Source organism: Exophiala aquamarina (genome assembly GCF_000709125.1).
Source record: "Exophiala aquamarina CBS 119918 chromosome Unknown aczIA-supercont1.25, whole genome shotgun sequence".
In the NCBI taxonomy this organism is placed as follows: Eukaryota; Fungi; Ascomycota; class Eurotiomycetes; order Chaetothyriales; family Herpotrichiellaceae; genus Exophiala; species Exophiala aquamarina.
Window position 1 is genome coordinate 164029 of NW_013550563.1, and position 27733 is coordinate 191761.

At 50.5% G+C, this 27733-nt stretch overlaps 12 protein-coding genes across 12 annotated transcripts; 5 read left to right on the plus strand and 7 right to left on the minus strand.

The window, feature by feature from the left end:
• Positions 1-60: 60 nt before the first annotated feature.
• Positions 61-1063, minus strand: A1O9_12657 (adenylate kinase 1; the record flags this gene model as incomplete). Its single annotated transcript, XM_013398443.1, has 4 exons — positions 61-517; positions 581-735; positions 792-844; positions 904-1063. The coding sequence occupies 4 exons, from the start codon at positions 1061-1063 to the stop codon at positions 61-63; spliced, it is 825 nt and encodes a 274-aa protein (XP_013253897.1).
• A 1100-nt stretch (positions 1064-2163) lies between these two features.
• A1O9_12658 (uncharacterized protein) lies at positions 2164-3563 on the minus strand (the record flags this gene model as incomplete). Its single annotated transcript, XM_013398444.1, has 7 exons — positions 2164-2383; positions 2445-2605; positions 2659-2774; positions 2852-2905; positions 2958-3069; positions 3211-3419; positions 3482-3563. The coding sequence occupies 7 exons, from the start codon at positions 3561-3563 to the stop codon at positions 2164-2166; spliced, it is 954 nt and encodes a 317-aa protein (XP_013253898.1).
• An 83-nt stretch (positions 3564-3646) lies between these two features.
• A1O9_12659 (uncharacterized protein) lies at positions 3647-4235 on the minus strand (the record flags this gene model as incomplete). The annotated part of the gene is made up of 2 exons (XM_013398445.1): positions 3647-3927; positions 4100-4235. The coding sequence occupies 2 exons, from the start codon at positions 4233-4235 to the stop codon at positions 3647-3649; spliced, it is 417 nt and encodes a 138-aa protein (XP_013253899.1).
• A 688-nt stretch (positions 4236-4923) lies between these two features.
• On the minus strand, positions 4924-5832 carry A1O9_12660 (uncharacterized protein; the record flags this gene model as incomplete). Its single annotated transcript, XM_013398446.1, has 2 exons — positions 4924-5573; positions 5691-5832. 2 exons carry the CDS (start codon positions 5830-5832, stop codon positions 4924-4926), a joined length of 792 nt encoding a protein of 263 aa, XP_013253900.1.
• A 482-nt stretch (positions 5833-6314) lies between these two features.
• Positions 6315-7341, minus strand: A1O9_12661 (uncharacterized protein; the record flags this gene model as incomplete). Its single annotated transcript, XM_013398447.1, has 3 exons — positions 6315-6759; positions 6810-7234; positions 7303-7341. The coding sequence occupies 3 exons, from the start codon at positions 7339-7341 to the stop codon at positions 6315-6317; spliced, it is 909 nt and encodes a 302-aa protein (XP_013253901.1).
• A 727-nt stretch (positions 7342-8068) lies between these two features.
• On the minus strand, positions 8069-9648 carry A1O9_12662 (uncharacterized protein; the record flags this gene model as incomplete). The annotated part of the gene is made up of 6 exons (XM_013398448.1): positions 8069-8172; positions 8236-8744; positions 8799-9135; positions 9197-9419; positions 9482-9530; positions 9584-9648. The coding sequence occupies 6 exons, from the start codon at positions 9646-9648 to the stop codon at positions 8069-8071; spliced, it is 1287 nt and encodes a 428-aa protein (XP_013253902.1).
• Positions 9649-10602: 954 nt separating this feature from the next.
• A1O9_12663 (uncharacterized protein) lies at positions 10603-12309 on the plus strand (the record flags this gene model as incomplete). The annotated part of the gene is made up of 5 exons (XM_013398449.1): positions 10603-10783; positions 10852-11099; positions 11148-11948; positions 12019-12062; positions 12111-12309. The coding sequence occupies 5 exons, from the start codon at positions 10603-10605 to the stop codon at positions 12307-12309; spliced, it is 1473 nt and encodes a 490-aa protein (XP_013253903.1).
• Positions 12310-12705: 396 nt separating this feature from the next.
• On the plus strand, positions 12706-14181 carry A1O9_12664 (uncharacterized protein; the record flags this gene model as incomplete). Its single annotated transcript, XM_013398450.1, has 1 exon — positions 12706-14181. One exon carries the CDS (start codon positions 12706-12708, stop codon positions 14179-14181), a length of 1476 nt encoding a protein of 491 aa, XP_013253904.1.
• A 794-nt stretch (positions 14182-14975) lies between these two features.
• A1O9_12665 (beta-lactamase) lies at positions 14976-16365 on the plus strand (the record flags this gene model as incomplete). The annotated part of the gene is made up of 4 exons (XM_013398451.1): positions 14976-15075; positions 15143-15410; positions 15469-16162; positions 16231-16365. The coding sequence occupies 4 exons, from the start codon at positions 14976-14978 to the stop codon at positions 16363-16365; spliced, it is 1197 nt and encodes a 398-aa protein (XP_013253905.1).
• A 567-nt stretch (positions 16366-16932) lies between these two features.
• Positions 16933-18038, plus strand: A1O9_12666 (26S proteasome regulatory subunit rpn-8; the record flags this gene model as incomplete). Its single annotated transcript, XM_013398452.1, has 2 exons — positions 16933-17116; positions 17167-18038. 2 exons carry the CDS (start codon positions 16933-16935, stop codon positions 18036-18038), a joined length of 1056 nt encoding a protein of 351 aa, XP_013253906.1.
• Positions 18039-18528: 490 nt separating this feature from the next.
• A1O9_12667 (uncharacterized protein) lies at positions 18529-19392 on the minus strand (the record flags this gene model as incomplete). Its single annotated transcript, XM_013398453.1, has 1 exon — positions 18529-19392. The coding sequence occupies one exon, from the start codon at positions 19390-19392 to the stop codon at positions 18529-18531; it is 864 nt and encodes a 287-aa protein (XP_013253907.1).
• Positions 19393-23315: 3923 nt separating this feature from the next.
• A1O9_12668 (uncharacterized protein) lies at positions 23316-27560 on the plus strand (the record flags this gene model as incomplete). Its single annotated transcript, XM_013398454.1, has 1 exon — positions 23316-27560. One exon carries the CDS (start codon positions 23316-23318, stop codon positions 27558-27560), a length of 4245 nt encoding a protein of 1414 aa, XP_013253908.1.
• Between the last annotated feature and the right edge of the window lie 173 nt (positions 27561-27733).

Here is a 27733-nt window from a genome sequence, read left to right on the forward strand (position 1 = left end):
CTCGACCATGGCCATCCAGGGACCGCCTTGCCCATGCCGTAGGCTGACCAGTCTGTCTTTCTATCGTAGCCCGATCTTGGTGAGAATGCTTCCTGATGAAGAGGCGCCTTTTGCATCACCGAAAACTCCGAGGATGCTCTTCCAAACTTGATCTGGAGATTGACTCGCGTCGATGCCGGTCCAGATACCCTTGGACTTGTAATAACCGACCACCGGTGTCGTCTGTGCGTGATAGGTGCCCAGTCTTTTGGTAAGAGTGTCGGCATTGTCATCACTTCTCTGGATGAGCGGTTCTCCCGTGACGTCGTCCGTCATGGCTGCCTTGGGAGGATTGAAGACTTTATGGTACGACCGACCGGAAGCGGGATGGACGAGGCGGCCAGTAATGCGAGAGACCAATAGACCATCGTCGATCTGGAGCTCGACGGCGTGCTTAAGAGGTTTGTTCTCGGCAGCCAGCATAGAGTCAAGGCCTTCAGCCTGGGCGACAGTTCGTGGAAAGCCGTCAAGGATAAATCTACAGCATTGGTCAGCGAACAAGTTGGAGTGAGTTCAGAACAGCGTGGAAATTGCATCTCACCCATTGGCACATTCCCGGTTCGTGTCGAGCTCGTACTTGATCATATTGATCATGATGTCGTCGCTGACCAAACCCCCTTGGTCCATGATCTTCTTGGCTTCCCTCCCCAAGGCAGTCTTTTTGGCAACTTGTGCTCGTAGCATATCACCGGTGGCCTGGCGTGGATAGCGTTAGCAAGCATCCGAACGAGGGTGGTAGTATGAGGTCGTACCAAATGGCAGACACAGTACTTGTCTTTGATCCTAGGGGCTTGTGTTCCCTTTCCTGCACAGGGTCAATCAGCAAACGCGTTTCTCCTCAGGCCGTAGGAGCTAGAAGCCTACCTGCGCCAGGAGGGCCGATGAGGATCAAGCGCATCGATTCGGCGACGCTGGGTTTGGCTTGCCCTGTTTCCAGCCGCTGTTCTAGTCGGCGGATCCGCTCTTCTAAAGCATGGTACTGAGTGCGGAGCTCCTCGACCTTGTCGTCGGTGATGGGAGCCATTCTCTGGAGAGCTAGAGAAAGAAGGAGACCGGACCAAGGTCGGAGGAGGCTCCAAGTAGGCTGAGGCAGAGGAGACGAAGGGGTGCGGGGAGGTTGAGTCGGTGGGAAGAGGTGTTTGTAGCAGAAAGGAGAGAGGATGGGTGGTAAGCAAATGGTGTAGATGGCGGGTAATAATAATAAACTGGATCTGGATTTTGATCTTGACCTTGAAGCTCTCAATTGAAGGTCGCGCCAGTGAACAGTTACTCCGTCCAGGACCACCAAGAGCTCTCCGCTTCACCGAGGGAGCTCGACTGTAAGAGAATTTCCACAGACGGTCTGACTGTAGATATCTCTCAACATTCTCCAGCAGAGGGTGGCCAAATCGCGCTGTCAGACAACAGAGACTGTGGCGACGGGGCTTCATCATGGCGCCCCTTCGGATCAATCTTCATGCCCAGCGCTCGGAGCTCCAAGCCCCTTTCAGTGCCGCTGGGGACCTACCCTACCACTGCGATAAGAGTAAGAGCTCTGGGACTCTAGGTAGAGTCACGGTCACAGGGGAGTTACCGCCCCCCACCCACCAGACGCAGCACTACTGCCCACCGTTATTAAACTTGGCGTGTGCCTCTGTAACTACAAGTAGAAAATCCAACGACTTTCCTCGACCTCGGCATTGCCTCACCCAGTCATCGTCTTCACTCCCGGTTTATCCCTCTCGAGTCTTGCTGGGCCCGGCAGAGAGGAATCACACCCTGGATGTCGATGACAAGGCAGCCCGAGTATATTCCGCGCACGACGTGTTTCACTGTGCAAGCGAATTCCTGATGTCATCCTCTAGCTACTCTTTGGACACGACACGACGCGACACCACCCGAGCCCTTGTATGGAAACCCTGCAAGGCGATCTGATTTTGAAGAAGTCAAGACGTTTCCCTTCAGCATTAAACTGGTGACTTGCCTCGAACTCTCTCCGTCGGCTATTGGAGCGACTTACTCCAATACTTCAGGTAGGTAGGTTACGCACGGAGTACTGAACCAGCAACCCTATCCTCCCATTCTTACCAGAGTACTCCGTACTGCATACGAGATATCTTGTCCCAAATACTATCATATCTTGCATCAAGCCTTCGCCTCCTGAATCTCCGCCTGCTCAACTTCAACACCTTCGGGCTTTTCAACAATGCCACGTCCATCCGAAGTCATGTGCAAGGCCACTTCATCTCCAAACAGTGCACCCATCTCCTCAATAGGTAAGCCCCTTGTCTCGGGAACATAAAAGTATGCAATGATCCCACATGCCACACTGAGTCCCATATACACCAGGTACATTCCCCATTTACTAGACCAGGCACACTCATGTTAGCTTGAACATCCTCACACCCTCTAGAATAGATCCTTACATGTCACGGAAGGCCCGTGGCCCCGGTGTTGAGAATGTAATGAATCCCACAAAATATGAGAACATGCTCAGCCCAATCCCTTTCGCTCGAAGATTGGTCGGAAAAATCTCAGCACACCAAACGAACGACGGCGCATCGATGAATTGGTACAGTACGATAAACTGTCATCACTCCCGCGTCAGCAATGTCTTTTCGTCGGCTCTCTGTCGCCTACCAGAAAAATAAATGCAACCGCTGCTCCGTTCCCAGCCTTGTTTCCGGTCCCTAGATATTGGCGTTGGAGCAGGCCCTCTATGAGAAGATTGACCGCCAAGATAGGAAACCCAAGCACTTGAGCCGAGCATTGACATTAGCCACACTCTGATAGATGCAGAGCCGAACGTAGGTTTGGCATGAGACAGACTTACCGAACAACTGTCGTCGGCCGTATCTGTCCATGACAAAACATGCAAAGAACGCCGCTGCGGTGCCAATGACGGCATACACCGCTGAACAATCCTCGTCAGCATCTACCTATGACATATCCCCGAACTCGCTCGAACTCACCATACACGAGAATAGGCATCACCCCCGTGAGTCCCAGCTCCCCAAAGATGAGCACTAGATAGTTCGCAATACCATTGACCTGCACAAGCCATCAGCATTAGAGTTACCGGTCACGTTTAATCCAACACTGACCCCGGTTGCTTGAGAGGCAAACCTGGCTCGGTTAGCTACCAAATTTCGAAGATTTTATGGGTATCATGGCCTACATGATAAAGATGACAAGCAGCGAGCGTCTTCGCCATGAAGGTTTGGTGAACATTCGGACATATGAGGATTTTTGTTCCTTGTCGATCATCACCTGCGCTTTGATCTGCAAGAATTCTGCATGCGCTGCCGAGTCGTTGGGATCCTTCTTATCATTGTGCAGACGCTCAAGAACTTTGAGAGCTTCTTCGTTCTTCCCAACCCAACATAGGTACCTGGGAGATTCTATCGGTCAAACACTGTCGGTCAGTCTTTGCGAACATTCTCTTTGCGATGCGGATACTCACCAGGGACAAATGGCAGACCAGCCATGAGTCCCAGTGGCCCAATTGTCGCCAGAGCCAAAGGGAGACGCCATTGCATTGACATATTGGTTGAGTAATATGCTCCCACCGACACCCATGCGACCCTGCCGTCATCAGTCAACAGCACTCACCATGAGGCTAGAATACTCACACCAGATATCCCATGCCAAACCCCATCACTGTCATCCCCGAAACCAAGCCTCGGCAGTGTGCAGGGGACACCTCGGTGAGGTATAAGGGAACAAGACAGATGAGCATACCCAGACCGAAGCCATGGAGAATGCGGACCGTAAGCAACATCGCGAGGTATGGAGAGCCTGCTGTTAACGCTGCCCCAATAAGGGAGAGCAGCGCCGACGATGCCAATGCCTTTTTCCTTCCGATCCAATCAGCCAAGGGTGCTTGCGTCAAAGCACCAAATGCAGCGCCTGCTGCGAAGAGTGCGTTGACCGCCCCAAGGATGCTAATTCTGCGGTATTAGTCTCTCTCCATCACTCAGTGACAATGCTATGAGGCCTCACTTCGCGGTGTACTTGCTTGTGGCTAATTTCCAAGTCAGCATTTGAAGGATGGTGTGCAATGTGAGTATGAGAAGCTTACGATCAAGGTTGAAGTCGACATAAAATCCTGCTTGTCCAATACTGGTGATGAAGACACCAAACCCATATCCGTAACCGAAGGTGCCAATAGCAACAATGACACCAATCAGCACGTTATAAGTGGTAAGTTTCGGCATGGTGATGAGAATATCCTACCAAGGAATGCACCAGGAACTTGACTCGATCAACACATGCATTCAGGGTTCACCCAGTGCCTGAACACATCTTATATACCCTTCGATAGAAGCGGACAATAACCGAGTGGCCGAGGCTTTTGGACATTTGCGATATAAGAAGAATCTATCACTCTCCACTACGGTCCTCAGAACCGTACCGATCTCGGTTCTCATTGCCCCAGGCTGAAGGGTACCCCACGGGGAACAGTGGAACACCAGTCCCGCCGTTCACGGGGCTAGGCGCAAGACGAAGAAAGTTCTGGACTTCGGGAGACTATGCTCGGGCCCAAGACCATTTCTACATGCCCCCATGCTACCGGAACGACTTATGAATGCCCAGTGGCCCATGGAGTCGACGGCGTGCACGTCTAGATGCGAATACCAAAAACAAGGCTACCCAGGTGGGTCCTTCTGACAAAATAACATTTCGGGTTTAGCGCACCACTAGGGATTCTTTAGCTTGCGTAGACCCCCAGAGCCATTAATCCGGACCTACACTGAGGGCCTTGCTTACAGAGGATCATCCCAGTGCACTTATGGACAGCTCTAGACCACAATCTGGATGAACCACCAACGGACAGCTATATGACTAGGCTAACAGCAGCGACTGCTTGACAGCAACATTGAGTCAAGATCTAAGAGCTCCAACCTATCGAAAGAGATATCCCCATTTGGTCGCAAACTCCTCCCCGAGAACCCACGACCTAGGATCCCACGAGGGCGCAGACGGCCGCAGCGTCAGACTAACCGTGTTAAACAAATCTCCACAGAACTCATCCAGGTCAAGCAGCGTGTTCAGGAGAATCATATTATCCCGCAGCCGAATGAACGGAAACCGGTCGATCCAGCGCCGATGCGGAACGACCAGCTGGAGAGGCGTAGGCTTCAGAGCATCCGGTAGGGACTCGTACGCTGACGGAGACACTGAATCGTAGACACACTCGGCGCAAGACGTGCCAAGCATAAGTCCATGTTTCGTCAGAGCCGCATAAATCGACCACGCTGGCCAGCAGAGGAACCAGTGGTCCAGGCTTACACCCGTAGCATTGCTACGAGTGTAGCCACCTCTCCAGGCGACCACTTTTGCTATGGCGCTTGGGCCGCTCACAATCAGGCATGATCCGTCCGCGACTTGAATCAGTTCATGGTCGTGACCATTGTCATTGGAAGACGAAGAAGAAGACGTAGACGTAGGCGCAAACGTGGAATCTTCAGGCGACGTTGATGGGCCGTCCGTGGTCCTCCCGGTAGATTTAGATTTCTCCTCTCTGTTGGGCACGGCTGAAATCATACGGCCGCCTATTCATGGAAACAATCAGCTATGTTCCTAGGAAAGCTTCCAAAGGGTCTAGTGATGGTCTTCACTGCAATGGCTCAAGTCTCTACGCGTAGCCAAGAAGGAGTCAGGACACTTACGCCTCGCTCTCTGAGCTAGTCTATCCTGAATGCGTTTGCGCTCTTTCGCGTCTTGAACCCCATACCAGTTGTCGTACCGCGCATCAACCGCAGGCCTTCCGCGCTTGCGCTTGGTGGTTGAACTTGTCGTCGTTTCAGCCATCTCGGAATCTCTGACAGCCAATGTATTGTGCTTAACCACGTCAAGCTTGGGGTTTCATCATCTGGTGGATGCAACGATGTCTAAGTCCTGAGGTTGTGGTCAGGATGCTCGAGATCACCGCCTGCAGGGATCTGGAGTTTGTAAGAAACTAGACCTGGAACTTGAGGCTGACGGGTTGGTTGAGGGGATAAATAGTGGTGTGGTGATAGACTTTCGTCCCCATCGTAAGGACTGCCGGTATTGTTTGGTATTACCGTCCGTTACCATACCAGCGACACCACCCTGTATAATCAACCACGGGGAAGGCTCGGAGCCTCTTTAGGTGATAAGGCTTATCCACAGCACCATAACAGACCGAGGGAACACTTTGATATTATGAGATGAAAACTTTGGTCAGTAGAACACTCCTGTCACCCCTTGACAAGACTTGATATTCTGACAACATGAACTCCTCGATCAGAGGACCCTTTCTATTACTAATTTCAAAGCACAGCCTCTCTAACAATCTCCTCCAGGTGCTGAGTGGGAAGATCTAGGAGAGCGTTATCTGCCTCGACATCATTCACGTAGTCTGCTCCCATGCCATTTCGAAAGAAATAAGACAGGATTAACGGTACAACTCCTGCCCTATTGCCACTATCGAGCAATCTTCTGCCAGCTGGAATTTCTTCATCCCATTCCAAATGTTGAACGTGCCATTTAGACCCAGTGACTGCTTCCATCGTGGCCAATATCTCGTTCTGACTCGTCCTCACCGAGTAGATGTAAATAAACCGGTTCTTGACATCTTGAGGTTTGTGAAGGAGTCGCGCAACTGCCACACCGATGTTCTTGACTGTCGTCCCTGTCCAGGCCTCGTTGCCAGTTCCATATATCTTTGCTTGTTGAGACGTGATGTCGAATCCAAGGAATCCATTTGCGAGGCCCCTGATCCCTTTACTAAGAGCTCTTGCAAACGAATCTGTGTCACTGCTTACCAGTCAATGAACGGTCCCGTGGCAATCGCGGTCCAGGATAAGCCATGCTCCTCCACTTTCCTCAGGTGCTCGAGCACCAGATCCTTGGTATCGTGCAACGGCATCTTCTCTCCGTGCTTCGCGGCTCCTTTATTGCCTCCAAATTCCGCAGGCACAAAGACTTTGACTCCCGCTTCGACCGCGCAATCAATGAACTTGAACTGCTGATCGATGCTCTGCAAGCTCAGCGCGCAGATAATCGCGTCCTGGCCCTTGAATGCATCGTGGAGCTGCGTCGCCGGATATGAGTCGTCGACTTTGAATAGTCGGATATCGGCGGAGTAGGTGGAAGTGGATGAAGAGCTTTCCCGCGTGAGAACAGACACAGTGAAGGTTGAATCTTCTTGAAGGGCATGCAGGATCTCAGGGCCCAAGTTTCCGCCTCCCTAGAAATGATTACGTAACTTTAGTAGTCAGGGACAAAACGTCGCGATCGGGATGTATTGGCCCCTACCCCTATCACGAGGACATGTTTTATGGTTACTTCTGCCATTTTCTCGCAAATGGTGTGAGAATTCATGAGAGAACGAGATGGTCGCTGTTCGATTGATAGGCAGCAATAGAAATACTGGCGATCAGCTGCCAACAGTCATCGTGTTACGTGTATATATAGTTCCAGGGAGAAGTCAAGATGAGGTATACGAGTAACGACTCAACGCAACGGTCCTCAGCTGATAAATCCGCATTACCATGTGCCACATCAAAGGCTGGGTGGAAAGGCAACTCGTAAGTACCGAGGCTTTCAGACTTCTATTCAATATCTACTGGGCGAAGGGTATACCCAGATTTCAATGGTTGAATAGAATACGTGCTAAAACTAGTGTAGCCGATGCTTAGCCTGAACAGACGGCGCCCCTTCCACGAGCTTGGAATCTGGAATCTTGATATCCTGAATGCAAACTGAATATTTGTAAGCTATGCAATGAGACGCTGTGGATATATCAAAACCATTATGAAACTTATGATCTAAAACAACTCTTAATGTACTACTATTAAACGGGTCAAATAGGTTCAAGAATCGGGTATACGCATCGATAAGGACCCCCTTAAGGAACAGGGGCAGAATAATATACGAAGCACCTAACATGAGTAAAGCGAGGCTTGGAATCCCTACCCTTTGAACATACAACACAGGCAGTTACAAACTGGAGGACATGAAGCTCGCTCCACCTCATAGTCAGCGCTCAGGCTCGAGGCATTCTATACCAAGAGCATCCTTCTCAAAATTCCGCCAGTCTGGGTCCATGATACAATTTCCGTGCGTGAAATACCCAGTTGATGACAGCAAAAATTGCCATCACGCCAATCACCGCTGACGTATAATCTATGCCATCATTAGCAATTGTTCTTCCTGCAAATGAGCCTCAAAAGGTACCCAAATACTTACTCATGTTAGATCCGCTCACTGGTAGAATGACAGGGAAGTCGTAAAATATTAGCACCACAATCGCAAACGCGACGGTGAAGAAGTTAACCATCCAGCCAAGTGGACTGAAGAGTCTGAATGGTCGATTTGAAGGCAAAAAGCGGGTTGATCTCTTTCGATACATGAGCAACGCAGCAGGGATAGCGTATGTAGCTTGTTGCAAGATGAGGCCCGTCCCGATGAAGGCATTGAATGCTGTTGACGAGCCCAGGAATATGCAACCGATGATGAAGACAATAGCGTTATTTGCGATCAGTCCCCAGACTGGGACGCCTAGCGATGAATGGATGTTTCCGATCCATTTGGAGCCAATGAGTGCGTTGTCTCTCGCGAAAGACCATGTCAGACGAGATGCGGTCTGCTGCACGGCAATCAGAGCAACGACGGCCGCCGTGAGGAGGACGGCCATAAAGACTGTTGCTGCTGCGCTAGATCGTGTGGCTTGGTACCAGATCTCGTAGATTGGGACACTATCTGCCTAGTCAGAGACTCTCACCAATGGAAGAAAGATTGGGAGTACTCACCCAGTAGCTGTGCCCACGACGGCATCGAAGTCTTGAATACAATATGTCATGGCCACGGCAAAGGTAAAGCTCGTGATGAATCCAATGGTTAGCGTACTTATCATTGCTCTGGGTACGACTTTGCCCGGATTCTTGCACTCTTCGGCCAGGTGAATGGCACCGTCAATCCCGGCATACATATAGTTCGGAGAGATCATGCCAGTAAGGAAGCCGATCCCGTCGGTCCAGCCGTTCTCATTAACGAAGTTTGTCCAAACAATCTCGCTGCTCTGCTTGTTTGACGCCCGGGCAAGACATGTCACGATGATAGTGAAGAAGCCTGTCAGAGTAATGACAACTAGCAATAGAATCGTCAGCCAATGGCGGAGGAAAAGTAAGAAAACTCGGGCAGCTCTTACAAGAGACGTCATTAACCCACATCGTCTTCTTCAATGTGAAAATGTTGTGGGCACAGGCAATCAAGTTAATTACTTGATATAAGACGAAATAGTGCCACGTCTGTGGAACGTAGTCCGGCTGGTGGAATATCACCATGGCAATGATGACCTGCGGTATGATGATAGCGATGCCGGCAGTCGTAGATATCCATGCATACACGTTGGTTATTCCGCAGATGTAGCTCTGTAAAATGTCAGTAGGATTTTCGCCACTTCAAAGAACCAGAGAGAATGAGAATAGCTTACCAGGACGCGAGAGGGTTGAGCTGGTGTCAGAATGGAAGTCCAGTGATACCTAGAGTGACATCAGATAAGTTTTCCAGAACAATCCTGAGCTTCAAGACTCACTGGCCTCCGGCCGTTGGATAGACACTGGCCAACTCGGCCATCGTCAAGCCACTGCAACCGACCATAAGGAAGCAGACGACAACACCATATATCAGGGTGACGGAGCCGCCTTGAGCGATTGTCAGAGCTAAAGTAGCGGCGACACCAGCCCAGCTATTGCAGATGTTCCATCCCACGCAAATAATATCGATCGGTCCAATATCTCGCTCGGTCTCTTGAGCGAGGCCAAGAGTCTCAAGCTCCACAGTACGCAGTGTGCCTTCATCATGGAGGTGCTCTAAGTGAGAACATGCGAAGTTAGCACAAGTCAACAGACAGTGATGACCTTGGCAATGTGCTACATGATGGGAAAGAGGATGAGCTGGGAGTACCTGTATTACCGTGTTTGATATCATCGTGGTGGCCCTCGTTCGTGGAGTGTGCTGCGTCTTTGTGATCGTGGGCATCCATAATATCAATGGTAGAATCAACGTTGCTTGTAGAAGTACTGGTCACGAAGCGACGAAGAGACTCATAATATCAGAATCAATGCCTGCCCCGGAACCATCCAGTATGACCGGCGAGCTTTAATAGACCTCCCCAGACCTCATCCCCACGAAATAGCAATAGTCGAGCTATACTAGATCCGGGGTATCGTCGCATAGGCTCCAAGACCCGCGTGTCCAAAAGGAGAAGGTTAGATGAGGTGGCTAACCATTCGTGGCCTAGGCGTATTCCACGAAAAGCTTAATGTCCGAAACAGGAAATCCAGATGGAAATGCGCGGTTTCCTCCATTTGCTGGCATATGCACGAGCGAAGAACAGTTCGAATATCCTCCTACTGGAGGATCCCTATCTCTCCTTCCTAAAACAAGGAGATAGTCAGATGTAGCGGGTATTCTGTCTGCTAGCGGGAAAGCAGAAAGTATTTATTGTCATTCGTGGACATCTTTGCAATCCCTCCCTATCCTTCCAACTCTGGGAGAACAAAAGGTTTCGGCTGAGCTATCGAGAAAAGTTGTCTCAGGAAATTCGCAGGAATGAAAGTCTCCCGCGAAGGTTGGCAATGGACCCCCAGCTCTGGGCTGAAGGCCGGATTACCTTCCATTGGCGTTATCGAGCCAACCCAGAATTTCCAATCTGTCAATGAGACTTTTGATGTGGTGGTGATTGGCGCTGGATATACTGGCCTAACTGCTGCAAGAGACACATCTACAAATGGTTCGTGCATAAGTCATGAAGCCAGCATGACGGAGCGTTCTGTCGTCTTTGCTGACTATCCGTCGCAGGCTTAAACACGTTGCTCCTCGAAGGGCGAGATAGGATCGGAGGGCGAACATGGTCGTCGAATATCGAGGGGTATCCATACGAGATAGGAGGAACCTGGGTCCATTGGTTCCAACCTCATGTATATCGCGAACTCTCACGATATGGGCTCAATGAAGAGCTCGTCCATTCGACGGACTTTACCCATAAGCGTAACTTTTTCAGCTTCGAAACTGGTACCGGCCGGCGGGAAATGAGCCATGAGGAAGAGGTATGCCTGGCTTAACATCTCTCAGACCGTGGTAGCTGACAAAGTCAGGATGAGTTGTTTTCACGAGCGATCGAGAAGTTTGTCAATGTTGATGGCAACCTTGGCCGCACTGTGATGCCCTTTCCCTTTAATGCTCACTGGAACAAAGATGTCCTTCAGTATTCGAACCTTTCGGTAGCAGATCGCATAGCACAGATTAGTCACGACCTTTCCAGTGATGAGCAGCATGCAATTGAGGCATTTGTGCTTCTTTGCAGTGGTGGGACACGCGAGAACTCTGCATTCCTGGACTTCCTCCGCTGGTGGGCTGCAGGGAATTATAATTACAAAACGCTGTTAGACACAATCATCACCTTCAAGCTGAAATGCGGTCAGTCTGGCTTTGCGATCAAGTTTTTTAAGGAAGCGCTTGCGACGGGTAATTTCTCATATGCTTTCAACAAAACGGTGTCTCGAGTGGATTTCTCCAGTGGTATTGTCCAGGTACAAACTGTGGATGGGCAGAGTTTCCAGGCCAAAAGACTTATCTGTACTGTTCCACTGAACGTACTGAGCAAAGTCCAATTCAGTCCAGCCCTGGACCGGGCCAAGCAAGAAGCGGCCACACTCAGGCATGTCAATCAATGCGTCAAAATACACGCCGAGATCCAGGACCCGGATATGAGATCCTGGAGTGGTGTTACCTACCCCAACAATGGGCTTGTAATCGGGCTGGCCGATGGCCGAACGCCAGCTGGGACGACACACTGCGTATTCTTTGGATGCAATGCAAATCTTCATGGTGACGAAGACATTACGAAAACGCTGAAGGCAGTCAAGAGATTTGCGCCCATGGACGTTGAGCGTTTGGTGAGAACGTGCTCCGACCTCTATAGAGGCCATCATACTTGGGCAACATCGCTAATGAAATCCTTCACAGGTATTCCACAACTGGTCCAAGGACGAGTTTGCTGAAGGTGCATGGTAAGTTTACCCTGGAACAGCCTCAACTGCAAATTCTGACACATTTAGGGTCTGGTATCGCCCAGGTATGGAGACTAAGTATTTGAAAGCTCTGAGAAAGAGGCAAGGACCGGTCCTGTTTGCCAACTCAGACTGGGCCTCTGGAGGCTGGCGAAGCTTCATTGATGGCGCGATTCAATCAGGAACAGAAGCAGCAAAGCTGGTTCGAGATGAGCTCAAATCCGGATTGAGATGTTGTCGACTTTAAGATATTCTGAGACTTTTATATCATATAGGCGCCAAAAGTACCTAGGTACCTGGTATATAGATAGGAGACGGCGGCGAGAGAGTGGGAATCACGGTGTGGAAGGTGGCTTCATGGAAAACAGGAGAAAGATAGAAAGTTAGCCGATCTGGTCTAGTCAGCTGACGTCCCTCAACCACACCTCATAAATCGTTCTTGGGACGGCGTTGCACCCTGTTTCCAACCCAACTCTCGTTTGGTTGGTGGTAATGAGTGTCTTCTTTCCATCACACGCAGACTTGTAGCCAGACTGAATTCCTGCACTGGATAATCTGAGCATGGCGTATCGCCCTCCCTAAACTATGCGAAAAGGCCCTGCAAACGGTAAGACCCTCCCGTTATTCTTTTCCCAACAGACATATGATCTCACAGCGTGAAGGATGCCATAATTGCTCGCAGCGTCGAATCAAATGTGATTTGACTCGCCCACAGTGCAATAAATGCTTGCGGAAAGGTCTTGAATGTCCAGGATATGGCATTCGCTATCGCTTCAACACTGGTATTGCGTCGCGGGGCAAATTAAAAGGGCGCACCATCCCTATCGACACTCCTGTGGCAAGCCCGGCACAGCACGGACAGATGGCAGCGCCGGCTTTATTGTGGCCCGATGGCTCAGTCACACGGACACAGACTCAAGGGCAGAACCACGAACTTGCAATCAGCCGTTCATTACAAAGTCCATCTCCTGCTGAGTCAAGCCTTCTGGACTGTTGGGACACCCAAAAAACTTTCAACATCTTCGATTTAGCCCTTGGCGATGATTTTGTTGCGGAAAACGACAATATCGTTGACTCTCCGCGAGACCTCCAGGCCCAGTCTGCTGGGGACGCCATTCCGGAAATCTGCGAAACTTGTTTGTTAGTACACCCGCCTAATTTTTGTTGTTTCGAAATCCCGAATTCGCTCCAAGTAATGGGCCCACAGTCCCGAGAACTTTTCGCCCATTTCTCCTCTTCGGTGGCTCCGGTGATGGTTGTGCTGGATGGCAAATTCAACGGTTATCGAGATCTCATCCTTCCACTTGCATGTGAAGATGACCTTGTTAAGGGAGCCGTCTCTGTCGTTTCGATGTATCACTTGGCGCCTTTGCAGCCAGAGATGCAATTTTATGCAGACTCTGGGCTCCAATCGATCATCCGACAACTTCTTGAGCGTACATCGCAGCTAGAGAATGCTCTTGACCTATCGGCGTGGGCTACGATTATTGTACTTCTCGTTGGCGAAACCATCACCGGTGGCTGTAATCTCCCATTCTTGTTCAAAATTCTCCAGCACCTAGCAGAAGCAAATACAAAACTCGGCCATGAGAGTGTGATGCATTCGTTTCTGCGAGAACAGACGCGAATGATGACACTTTTCGCACAACCGCTGCTCGGTGAGACTGCGGGGACCATGACTCTTCGAACACCTCTCGACGTGTATTTCGACTTCATCTCGAATGCAGCTATCTTCCACCCGGGATTGGCCCCCCAAATTGGCCTTTACAAGACCGCAATCCGCCAAGCTTGCAGTATGTATCTAAGACGTGTCATGCAAAACCCACCGCTGTCTGAGAGTAGTGTGGATCTTGAGTCTTTGAAAGTTCTTTGCGCAAGGATTCATCCAAACACACCGGGGCACCATACGCTGGTGTGGGTATATTTTGTCGCAGCGGCGGAGAGTGTGACGCTGGCCCATCGAGAATTTTTTACTTTGCGGTTACAGGAGGTTTTCTCACGCACACGCTTCCATAATATTCCGACGGCATTAGCTGCGTTACAGAAACTGTGGAAAGTGCAAGCTGAGAGGAGGTGGACCGAAGTCCTACCGGAGATCATGCCTGTTTTCATCATATAAAGCAACAGCAATGCCGGTAGTATGTGCATTGACACAGCGACTCCTTAGCCACTGGTGATTGATCTGAATGTTGGCGACTGGCATTACAGGTGCAATACTCAGTGCTTCTCACAGGTACAGATCCGTCGAGGTGTTGATTCTAATCGATATGGAGATTCATATTAAATTGAGTTATGATTGAGCCAGTCAAGAGATGCCTACGGCCTTCAAAGGTAAACCCAGCCGTCAACTAATGCTCGGTATGCGGCAGCAATGGGCAAATGAGGCGAAGGCGTAATGTACATGTCATGGAAATTCTTGTATGAATAGATTACCACTAACGTATAAGTTTGGGCGCTAATTTCTGAGAAAACAGGGGTAGTGGAGGGTGTAAAATGGGGCATTTCTGACTAATCTTACACCTTCACATTGAACGAGATGGAGTGCGACAGCTCGACTCATCTCGCAGAAGTTGGCAACGAGCTGGACATCATCTGTGCAAAGGACAAATTATGCAAAGAGCAGAACACATTTTAGTGCTCTCATTATTATTAATATTCTGCAGTCGATCAGACCCACGATAAAGTCAGAAGATGGGCAACCTGCGCCCAAAGTCGATGCACCCAAGATTCAATCCGCCGGCTTTTCCGGTTCATGGACACCGGCCCCCAGGTCCCAGGTCTGCAGAGTGGGCTAGGCTATACGTATCTCTTCATGGGAATAATCATTTCTTTCCACGAAGATGTAAAAGTGTGCTATATCTGTTGGCCTGGAGTTGACCAATTTCATTTCAACGATTCAAGACCCTAGACACTATGGCGGCAGAAATCGATCACATCCTGGCGAGATACACTTCCACGGCCAAAGAAGATGGTTCCTTGCATGGCGCTGCATTCGTCGTAAGGGGAACAGGAGGTGCGTCTATCTCGACTTGATCCCTCTCCGCATATAATCTAGGAGCTGAATGTGATGACTGAGTCAGCAGATAAGGTACTTTATTCAGGTGCAGCTGGAAAGCTGAATTACGAGTCTGATGCGCCTTACACAGAGGATTCAGTCTCGTTCATTGCCTCTATGACGAAGCTTATCACCTCTATCGCCGCGCTGCAGATGGTGGAAAAGGATCTTGTGGGTTTGGATGATGATCTTGGCGCCATAATACCTGATTTCAAGGGCCTGCAGCTCTTGACTGGTTTCGATGACCTAGGGAAGCCGACCTTCGGCAAGCATACCAAACCCCTCTCTTTGCGGTACGTACAGCTGACCAGCCGGACCTTGATAACACTTTACCTAACCCGTTCCTTTCAGGCACCTCTTAACGCACTCAAGTGGCTTTGGCTACCAGATGTTTGACCCGGACCTTATCAGATTCTTAGAATCACAGGGAATCAAGCCAGATGCAAGCCCGACGACATTCGAAGCATATAAGCTTCCTCTCAAATTCCAACCCGGAGACGGATGGGTGTATGGAGTCTCAATTGACTGGGCGGGAAGAGTTGTCGAGGTTTTGACTGGGCTCTCATTGGAGGATTATTTTCAACAGAACATCTTCCAACCATTAGGCCTGAAATCCACGACTTTCCGCATCGCAGCTCACCCTGAGCTCCACGCTCGGCGAGCTGCTCTGTCGCTCAGGGCGGTTTCACGGGGCACTTTAGCTGCGACCAGTAACATCCAACCGGACGAGCCTCCATTCGATGGTGGAGGCCAGGGGTTGCACTCGACAGCTGCAGATTACGCTAAAGTATTGGGCGCTATCTTGGACGGCGGAGGGGGCATCTTGAAAGAATCGACCATTCGCGATCTAAACCAGCCTCAACTGCCTGACCCGAAAGCCCTAGAAGCACATATATTCGGTGAACATCACCTTACATTTGCTCCAGAATACCCCCAAGCCCTCCGCATCAATCATGGGCTAGTGGGCTTGCTCAATCTGGAGGACATCCCAGGCAAACGTCGAGCTGGAAGTCTTGCATGGAGCGGAGTGACAAATCCTCGTTGGGTAAGTAAAGATTTCCTGGCTGAGTAGAAGAGCAGCCAGAGCAACGCCCTGTTCTGACACACCTACAGTGGTTCGATCCCAAGTCTGGACTAGCAGCAACACTTTTCGTTCAGTTATTGCCTCCAGGAGATGTCATTGTGGCTGAGCTCCTCGATGAGCTTGAAACGGCAGTATACAAGACCTTTGTAGATGCCAAAGAGTGAGCACGACGGAGAGGACGAGGCCCGAAATTCCACAAGAATATCAGAGGATAACGAGGGTCCAAACAGCTTGCCGGAGGGGGAGCCTACGCGCGTCACTAGAACCGCCTTCATAGTTGCATCAATATAGTAGAAGTGCCGCTTAGTGTGCATCGGTGTCGAGGGGCCTATTAACGAAGCTCTATGATAGATATTACGATTGGTCCCAGCGAGGCGAGTGGGCCACATAGGAGCTTCGTTTGGGGACGAAGATAAAGCGAGACTTCAATATAAATTGGTACGGTGCATCATGAGATGTTGAATGGCAGTGGGCTTTCCGGCTTGGCAAAGTCGAAGGCCGCAGAGGAAGGCGCGTCAACATGATTTGTGAGTCTAGAAATGATACTCCAAACGGCCAGTACTCAGTGGCACCAGCGGAATTGACTGCCTACCTGACATTCTCTGCTGCTTGACCATCCAACCTATGCTTCATCTTGCTCTTCCTTGCATCAGTCTTCCACACCATTCTCGCCTTGATCGACCAATACTTCCATATCCCGATCCTTTCCTTCTGCTTGGACGACCCACAAGATGCCCGCAACCACCGCAGAGACTCTTTCACTCGTCAGCCGCCAGGTCTCTGTTGCACCCCTTGTCCTCCTCTCCGTGGCGGATCACTACGGTCGCACAGCAAAGGGAACCAGAAAACGAGTCGTCGGCGTGTTGTTGGGTCAGAATGATGGAAAAAATGTGAGGGTTTCAAACTGTTTCGCAGGTGTGTATTCCCGTCAACCAGGCTGCCCTCCCATACCTAACGATCCCCAGTCCCCTTTGAAGAAGACGAGAAGGATCCCTCCGTATGGTTCCTAGACCACAACTACGTCGAGTCCATGCGGGAAATGTTCAAGAAGGTCAATGCCCGAGAAAAGCTGATCGGCTGGTATCATTCTGGCCCTAAGCTACGAGCTTCCGATTTAGAGATCAACGAGCTCTTCAAGAGATACACCCCCAATCCTCTCTTAGTCATTGTCGATGTCCAGCCCAAAGAAGTGGGTGTTCCTACCGATGCATATTTCGCCATCGAAGAAATCAAGGACGACGGCACCACCACCACCAAAACCTTCGTGCACACTCCCTCCATTATCGAAGCTGAAGAGGCTGAAGAGATTGGCGTCGAACACCTGCTACGAGATATTCGAGACGTCGCAGTTGGAACTCTATCTTCTCGCATCACTCAACAGCTGCAATCTTTGCAAGGTTTGCACCTACGGTTACGGGACATCGGCGCATATTTACAGAAAGTGCTCGATGGTGAGCTCCCCATCAATCATGCCATTCTCGGAAACCTGCAAGACATCTTTAACCTCCTACCTAACCTCACCACACCTCCTGCTTCCCGGCCCAACGGCAAGAACCAAGTAGAGAACAGTGAGCTTGCTCGAGCGATGAGTGTCAAGACAAACGACCAACTGATGACGATTTATCTGAGTTCCCTTGTCCGAGCCATTACAGCCTTCCATGACCTCATCGACAACAAAAATCAGAACCGACAGCAGCAAGAAGAGAAAGAGGGCAAGAAGGACGGAGAGAAAGAGAAGGACGAAAAGAAATCCACTGCCAACGGTGCTGGCAATGGAGAAAAGAGAGACGCAGACGAAAGCAACAGTGCCAAGGGAAAGGGAAAGAAGAAAGGCTAAACTAGTCCACAGAGATAGAACTGAGAATGGGGCGGGCCTCGGGCATTTAGCATGGCGTTGTGATGGGTTTGCAATATGGAGTGCGAGTGCTCCAGCTATATTGCAACAGCATTTCAGATTGGCTGATGTATAGTATTGAATGTATGCAAAGCCTGGAAAGAGAGAAATCGCATGCATGCCTTGTCGCGGTCAACCCAATCCTGGGATCTAGAATGCATGGAGTAGATCTCTCGTCTAGCAGGCATTTCAAAGAGGGTTCGTCACCCCTTGAGGCCATGTATGTGATAGATCGTCATCAGGTCTTTTCATCGTGCTTGGTCTTCTGCAGAGGTCGTGGCCTTTTGCATTCACCCAATAACCCTATGCCCTGTCAATATCTCTCCTATATTTTATGACAATCTTGCAGCGACGAACAAATTGTCCGTTCATAGGCAGACGCAAATACCACTTGATACTAGAACTTCCAGTTGCTCGGTGTCCTATTCTCAACTCACCCATACCCAAACTCCCCCCATCCCCCTCCCCATCCCGCAAGCTGTTCACGAGAAGCTATGCTCTCAGCCACGCCTGTCCCGAACAACATCGGCGCCGCTCTTGCGAGGACAGCGGCTAGAATGTGCTTACATATGGGCGCGCCGCCTGGTGATGGAAGCGTCGCTATTCCTCCAACACGCCAACCCACCTCTTCGGCCTCATGGATACCAGACAAGAAATTGTCAAGCTGATCTGGTCGCTCGCCGGCAGTGTCATCCCCTGCACTCATCAACCCCTGAAATGCATCGACACTGAAGGCCGGACAGCTGCAGTTCCACGAGTCCAGGCGAACCTCGTAGAATGTCGCCGAGACGCTCTGTTTTTTACGTCGTGTATTCGTCGTTGATGTCACGGCGCTGCTGGATTGGATGTAGAAGACTTCCCAGGCTGGATTCGTTGGTGACGCTCCACAAGCGCCGGTAGGATCAGTGGTGAGCCTGGCCCTGTCGTCATCTCCGTCTACCTGTATCCTACCCGGCTTTGGGACAAGACGCGTGACAAGCCCATGATCAAGGAGGTCCAGTGCCGGCAGTAAATGGTGTGGGAACAAGACATGCAGCGTGAGAAACACCGAGCGTGCTTTTGCTGTCTCTTCTGGCGAGAGTTGGTAAAGCCGGCCGCTGTTGAACCGCATGTGCGGGTGGGCTAGATCCGGATGTGTAGAGGCGATATTTTGGAACTCATTGGCAGACGGCCCGATGGGCCTTAGAGAACCCAAGGTCGATAGTAATTTTGTTAGGATTGAACGTGAAGTCAGCACCCCTGAATTGGACTGCAGGGTGGACGTTGCTGGTGCTGGTGCGTTCACGTCGCTGTTCATACTGGGGGGATCCTCGGGTCCCGCGCCATCATATGTAAGAGGCTGGTTTGGAAGAAGGGAAATAGTGGACCTTGGATGACCAGTCTCGAGGTATATGTTTCGATTGATTAGAAGCGTTATCAGAAATGCGAATATAATAGTCGGTCCCTAGGTATGGAAGAGAACACAATCAACAAAGTCTGATCGCGGAATATATTTATCATCATAGGTATCATTTTGTGTGGCCAAATCTGTGACCCGCCTCAGATTTTGTGATGACCGCTGTTGAGGAACTCACACGCGCACATTCTGCAGAATCGCCTGAGCTACTATTCACTATCAAATATGTAAACTCAGTGCAGTGAGTTAATGGGCACATACTGCGCTTCCCACAATAAAGAAAGCTAGCTACCTCTGCGGATACATCCATTATCTACCAACGAATCCAATCAATCTCTCGCTCAGCCTTGCCACCTTATCTTCCCAGCTTTCATAACACTGACCACACCCAACGGAACCTGCGACGCATCCACAATCTGCACACTCCCATACTTCTCTACAATCTGCGAACCGTAGACAGCTAGGATCCATTTCCAGTAAGGGGTCATGGAATGAAACGGCTTGCCAATACCCGAAGACGATGATCGCGAACCACGGCTCCTGGTGGGTAGCTTGTCGAGGAAAGCTGTAATCTCATTCGTTTCCAGTGCTGCGAACTCGTCGGGAATCGATAACAACCTCTCGTATGCCTCGCTCAAGTTGGCTGAGCGCTCTGCTCGGTATCGCAAGAACTCTTCGCTTAGCATGAATTCATCCCCAAAGTTGTGGCGGTTGTTCTTTGAGTTGGGATTTCGTCGCTGGAACCGATCCTTCGCCACAATGTAGTCTTGCTCGTCGAGGTCCAATGCCTTTGACAAGATCTTCTCTGGGGAGGCACGCAGCTTCTCTCTCATGCAGTGGAGCGGGACGAGAGGGTTTCGCAGTTCCATACCGCCCATCTGCACCGGCCAGTACCAGACTCCATCAGGAATCCCGTCAACGCCAAATCGTTCACTTGCAAGCGTATTGAGATGGTCAGTCACCGTACTTCCAGGGAAAACTGCCTTTTCGATCCTGACAAAGGTTTCGATCATGTTGTCGATATGCTCTCGACCAAATGCAAACGAAGGTTTCCCAAAGTTGTTACTAAAAAACCGCGCTAGATATGCATTGTAGGCTTGGATGTAGGACAGAATTGATGTGCAGTGGGACAACTGTCGCTGAAGCTCCTGAATATGTTCGTCGACCATAGTTTGATCAATGATAAACCGTGCGGATTTTGCATCCAACCGTAGAAAACCCCATCGCACATCACCTTTTGGGAGGACACGAGCGGCCTTGCTCGAAGGGTAGTCGTCATCGTCAAGGTCGGATTCGGTACTCGAATCTTGTGTATGTTGAGAGACTGTGCCTTGGTCAAAGATCACAATCCCGGTTTTTTCCTCGTTGAATTCAATGCCCATGACAGCCGCAAACGTCGTCATGGCCTCCCATCCACGAGCGCAGAGGTCCTCACTGCCCCAAAACCAAAAGTCATCATGTAGCCGATAGAGGTAGCTTTGAGTGGCATTGTTGACGGCGTAGTCCATGACGAATAGGATCACTTCTCCGAAGACGTCGCTCAGGGCGTGCGACATGGGAACCCCTTTCTTACGAACTTGAAACTGCCCATCTGCACCATCTTGAACAAACCGCATTGGAGCTTGGAGAAACTTGCGGAAGAATTCGAGCCACTCCGTTGTAACTCCGAAGAACTCCAAAACAGCAAACACAGTCCCATGCGGAAGTGAGGGCCCGAACCACTGGAAGTCTGAGCGGATCACGGCATGAGAAGCTCCAGGACGCAGGTGGCGTGCCAACGTAGCTTCGGTAATAAGCAGGTGTAGAAGGGCCTGCTTCGTTTCGACGGGGCTTTTCCGCGAGGATCTTGACACATCACCATCTTCATCACCGTATCCACGAATACCCTCGGCCTCAGTGATTGGAAGCTGTGTTAGGAAGTAGTCCTGCTTGTACTGGGTTCGTCGTTTTGCCTCCACGGTTGCTGATGATTGACTGCCTTTATCCCCGCCCAGGAAGTATTCTCGTCGGTCTCTGTCAACCTTGGGTACATTTCTCGCGGCCGTCTTCCACGCAAAAGAGTTGAAGAACTTGGTTAGACACGCCTTGAAGTGAACGGCGAATTTCATGCCGACTGCGTGAAGTAAAATTGCGTCCAAAACTTCTTCGTCCATGAAGATACGGTACTTCCCATTAAGCTGCTTTCGTTGGTGGACTGCGATAGCTCCATTGACTGTACTCCAGTTCCAAGTCTCAAGGGAGGCATATCTCATGTTCAGGACATCGGCAACTTCTTGAAGCACTTCCTTGTTGTTCTGAAAAGACTTGAGGATGACGCCCTTCTCTTCAGAAAGGAGGTCTGTCTGTAGAACGCCCTCGATGATCGTCTTGAGGTCAGAGGTATTGAAGAATTCTTTATCGTACCACAAATTCTCGCTGAAGGACTTTGTAGATTCCTCGATGTCTGTGTATGCACTCGTTACTGCCTTTTCGGACCTGAAGAGCTGTTTGAGGTAGTCTTTGATAACTGCCCGATCCACTTTAGCTTCGGAAAAGACAATGGACTCCCACTGGGCCCGTTGCTCGTGCATCTCTTTACGTCCAATGCTCTCAAAAGAGGAATCATCCAGTGAAGTGGATGAAGGTTGGCTGGGAGCACCTGTGGCGGCGCTTGAGAGCCATTCAGTCACAAGTTCGGAGAAGAATTGAGCATGTCCATGCTGCACGCTTTTAAGCTCAAGCTCCTGGAGCAGATCATTCTGGATCTCCTGCACCAGGGCAGGGGCAAAGGCGGGGTCTTTTCGCGCTTGTTGCAAGAAGAGCTGCTGATTTCGCCGCGTCCGCGAGGCATTAGAGGCGCTGTAATTGAAATCAGAGCCATCACTGTCAGACAAATCATCCATGACTTTGATCCCAGCTTGGCGGCAGGCTCCTCGAAGCAGAACTCGGGTTCTTTCTAGCTCATTGGTGACAGGCTTCGCATCCTGTAGGATGCTTCTCTTTGCTGTCTCATATTGATCCCGTTGCTTCTTCAGCTCCGTGATTTTGGTGGAGGTGACTGAACGAAGTGTTTCAGGGAGGGCTGCAGAGGCCATGATGAGGGTTGATGGGCACAGAAGCAGGGAAGTTCTATGATGGGAGGGTGGAGGTGGAATTTGACTTTGAAATGAACGCGAAAGGTCGCTGAAGCACAACTGTTGATCAAGACGGAGCACTCTACTATTATACTTAGGCGAGGCTAGCTGAATAGAAAGAGTCTGTTGACTGACTTTAGGGCTACATTTAAAGGGAGCTTTGGGGGATATATACAGACGAACTTGATGAGGCAAGACATAGAGGATTGGAAGCCAAATTAGTCCATGACTCAGTGGGACTCATGTGTGGCCGTGAAGGCGGGCGTTGAAGTAACATCAGTAGTGGTACTCCGTAGTGTAGTTAGAATTGTGGCCGACTGAAATAAGGCGGAGTGGCAGAACTCAGACCTTAGGGGTCAATAATTAGTTGTCGTAATAATAGGGCAGGAGCGCAGTGTCTGACTCAGCCATACTGCATTAGGTATGGGTGGTACCTAGTCCCATATCACGTGATATAAGAGAAAATCAGAATCAGTCATTTGAAAATATACGGTCGTCAGTCGCGTGTCGAAGCGCACTTTAGTTCCTCCCTTTTCACGTGCAGGTCTTCATGGTGCGTGCTACTGCCCATTAATCATAAACCTCTAGCATTCCAGGCCGACTGTGGTCCAAGCATGCGACTGGTGATTGAGAATTATATTTCTCCCGAAAAGCCCGCTTCAAAATGTGTCTAAGTGCTTCCTCTACCAGCGAGAGACTCTCCATCAGATCATGGACGGCGCGGACACAACCCCCTCCAATTCCAAGGTGATTGTTCAATGCACGGATCCAAGCAATCTATTCGATTCGGTCGAGCCTCGCCTCTCCTCCAGAAGTCCCCTCAAGAACCTTCACTGGAAGTCCCCTAACCGACCCCTGCGCTCCATCCCAAACCTTAATATTGCTCTGACTCGTGAGCAGACTGCAAACGGTTCTCATGCCAGTATTCGCCGCCATCAGATTCCTGGCTTGCGCGAAACTCCCTATGTCAAGCTCTACTTGCTACGATGCGACGACAAGGAAACGTACAAGGAGAAGGCCAGGAAAGAGGTTCGCCAATGGGTTAAGTCAGTGACTCCCACGGGGGAGTCAAAGTCTGCTCTCAAAACACAGGAGAATCACGACGCTTCCGAGTGGTTGATAGTGCACGTGGTCTTGTCAAATACTCCGGCAGCCAGTCAACCACGTTCCTCTAAACACATCACCTTGGAGACTGCCGAGAGCACCGATAGCGTTAATAGCAAATCGAAATGGTCTGGCAAGAGTTCTTCTACTATCTTCGACAAGTTACGGGCCGATTTCAGCAGCAGTTCAAAATCCTCCATCACCCGCGTGTCCCAGATTAGGCTTCTTGAGCCCAACGACAAGTCGACTGCGTTGACACCGGCTGAGCTGGAAGAACAATGGCAAGATTTAGTGGAATGCCTGAAGGCCTGCATCCTGCGATCGTTCGATGCTCGAGTAGCACAATACGAGCTTGATATTCGGGAAAGAGATAATCAAAGAAGTCTGCCAGGCTGGAATTTCTGCACCTTCTTCGTCCTGAAAGAAGGCCTAGCCAGAGGCTTTGAAAATGTTGGTTTATTGGACGACGCTCTTTCTGTCTATGACGAGCTCTCGGTAGGATTGGACACTCTCATCAAAGAAGCGTCGGAGAAGGGAGACGATGACGAGAACGGCGCACTGCTTCTCTTCTCCAAGGAATCCAAAGCCCTTCTTAGGGCCGCGCTGGAGGCAAACACTAAGGTCACCCCCATTCCTAGTCACAACGTCCCGATGCACCTGTCTCAACTTCTCGTGGCTGATCGTGCACATTTTCCTTTTGATGTCGACCGCCAAAGATATCGCGAACTAATCTTGTCCAACGAGGTATCGGCATTGGATCTGCGAGTGTACCTCTTTACTAGACAAATCGAGATCCTGCTCAGGCAGGCTGAAGCGCCTTCACCAACCGTGCAGGCTCCACAGAAGACTGCCATTAATCTCCACATTGTTGGGGATGTCGCAGAGCGGGCGACTCACTTTATCAACTTAGCTGGTCGTATTCTTCGCCTTGAGCTTTACATGGCCTGGGGCGGTCAGGAAGGTTTAAGCGAGGAAGAATTGCACAGTCAACGAACCGTGACAGGAAACATTGTTTCAAGCTGGACATGGTGTGCAATTTTGCAGATTCTTAGCAAAGTCACCCCAGCTTTGGGAGTTGACCTAGTGTACTGGACGAGTTCACTGTCGATTGACGCACTGGAACTTGCTCAGAATGCGGAAGCTGCACCAGAGACTCTCTTGTCTGATGTAGAAACGCATCTTCATCGCTTGTCCCTCGCTTCCAATCTTGGATCTTCTTCCCGCGACCAACCCCTTGATCGCAACCATAGACACAGCATGATGGCAGATAGCACAAATCTCCAACAGGTACTACTCTCCCGCCCTGGTTCAGAAAGGTTGCTGTTCTGGGTTTCAAAGCTGTCTCTAATGGCGAGGCGTGTCCTTCAGAACTTGGAGGCAGCTAAGGTGTGGACTGCCGAGTTGAAAAAATGCGTTACAATGGCGCTGAAGGGGCAGGAAACGCGCCTAGACTGTGATTCGGAAATCATCGATGATACAGGCGATGGCGAAAGCGATGGCGAAGGCCTTGCAGGGCTGCAATCACAAGTACTCAGGGCAGTGGCGATCTCTAGAACGACGTTCCTAGAGCTATACATTCTGCTGACAATATTTTCATACCGTCTTCTGGGTCGTACCAAAAGCTACACAGCACTGCATCAAGCTTTGGTTGATCTCGTAGAGTTCGAATACGCGCAGAAGAATTTTGCTATTGCAGCGCGATATCTTGGCAGCATCCTTGGACCCTTGCCTCGACCCTCTAGGCATCCGGCGGATAATCATCTACTCCGAATATATGCCGACTGTCTAAGGCATCTAGACAGACCCAACGAATATGCGAAATGTCTCATTTCGTGTTTGCAATCTGTGCCGCATGATAGAGTTCAAGCTTCTCCAGATTCGTCCAAGGACATCCAGCCCCTTCAAGCTCAGCTCTCGGAAGTGTTGAAGGTTGTCACCCCGATCACACTGCGACTGACAAGCATTTTCCATGTGTCGGATATCGCAACCACCATCAGACACCCAGAGGGCAAAGATGGATTCGCTCTCCAGATTGCTCTCCAAACCTTATCGGGGCCCTCGGCCATCCTTGCACATGAGATCAGGCTTAGATTGTCAGCAAAAGATGGCCATGAACCGCGGTACATTAACCTACAGTCTTCAGGCCCGGTACAGATCACGGAAAGAGCCACTGCTATAGTGCTTGAGACCTCGGTCATGAGCCAAGGCTGGTACAAGGTTGATGAGATTGAAGCTCGAATTGGTAACCTAAGGCTCCTCCATCATTTTCAATCTTTACATGAAGCCGATCAGAATGAGGAAGAGGACTCGAGAACGCCTCGGACGGCGGTTGTGCCAATACTTGTGTATCCGCATGATCGGTCATTTGCAATTCGGATCCGATCTTCGTCGACGCTGCATCTGTCCGAAACAAGGCGGCTGTGGATTGAGGTCCGACCCGGCCACAATCATATCACACAATGCAGGCTGCGACTCAAAACTGCTACAGCCGGATTGAGACTTAATGTTCATGATGCCCGGTTAATTGGCAGTGACCGATCTCCGGACAGCTTGCGAACGGCTCGCGAAGGGGACACGCTCTTAATGGTGATTGACGAGCTGACAGCGGAATCCCTGGTGGTCATCGAAATCCCATATACGTTGGAAATCCCGTCTAGTGCCTCGATTTCCATCCGGATTGACGCGGGTTATGAGACACAGCACGGCTCATTCAACCTTTACGAGACGGCGGCTGTCAATGTGCTACTTCCTGTAATAGTCAATGTGCAGGATGTTTACAGGCCCTTTTGCACTTACTCTCGCTTTACGATAAGCCCATCCACCCTCGTCCCGCTAACTCTCTTGAGTTGTCATTTAAAGGAGAACGAGTATTATGCGGTGGAGCTGCCCGACAAGCATCAGGACAGCGTGGTGGTGTTCCCAAGACAACCAGCGAGCTGGACTGTGCGGCTGGTGCCGAAGAACGAGGAAGCATGCAGGGCGACCCGCAAGCTTACTTTAGTGGTCGAGTACCAGTGCCTTGACGACGTGATTCTCTCTGCGCTCGAGGAGCACCTCAAGTCGGCGCTTCTATTGAGTGATTATGCGTTTGCGGCAAGGCTGCTATCGTCACATTTGGAAGACCAAGTTCGCGGAGCCTGGACCGAGCAAGACCTCGAGGTAGCCGGGCTTACACAAGAGATGGAGATTTGGGACAAGGGGGATCTGGACTGGCCCAGTGTGTTATGTGCGATTGATCGGAGTGATAGGGCGGGTTTGGATGCGTGGCTGTCGTCATGGCATGCCCAATCGCGGTCGATTCAACTGTCAGGAGCACAGTGGTGTCGACGCCAGCTCAGACTACAGGTTGATGTACCGCCGCCACCACTGGTTGTGGTCGCCAATTTACAGATTCAAAAGAAACCATCAGAGGAAGCGACCGCCACCGTTGGACAGCCGTTGCTAGCGGTTCTGGAGTTGAGCTTATCCAGGCCGCAGTCGGAGCCCATCGAAGGGGTCTTTGAACTTGTGGCGGTGGCAGATTCGTGGTTGATTGGAGGACGGCGCAAGGGGAATGTGCAACTCCAACGTGAGTGTGTAGAAATCCCAACAGTTCTCTTCCCACAACAGGTTGGGTATCTGCTACTCCCTACAGTCACAATCAAATGTCGAAGAAAAGTCAGGCGAAGTGAAAAGGGCAGTCGTGATAGCTGGACAGAGGTCAACAGTGAGGTATATAACACCGGACAGGGCCGCAGCATCCTTGTCATCCCGGATCTCCGGAGCACCACCGTGGAGGTGTTTGGAGCTGCTTCAGACAGTGGCACAGGGAGACTGGTAGGGACGAGACACCGGGGGCACCTGATAGGATGAGGAAGGAAATAGCTCACCCACCATGTTAGTGATGAACAATAAGCATTCAAAATCCGGAGTCCCTGGTAGCTTTTGAGCGATCTCGATTAGAACCCTGGGGGGTATTTTACTCGTATGCTCCTTGGAATGACTCGCAGGAGGGGAGATCTGCAGGGGCTGTCTGGTCGTTCCGT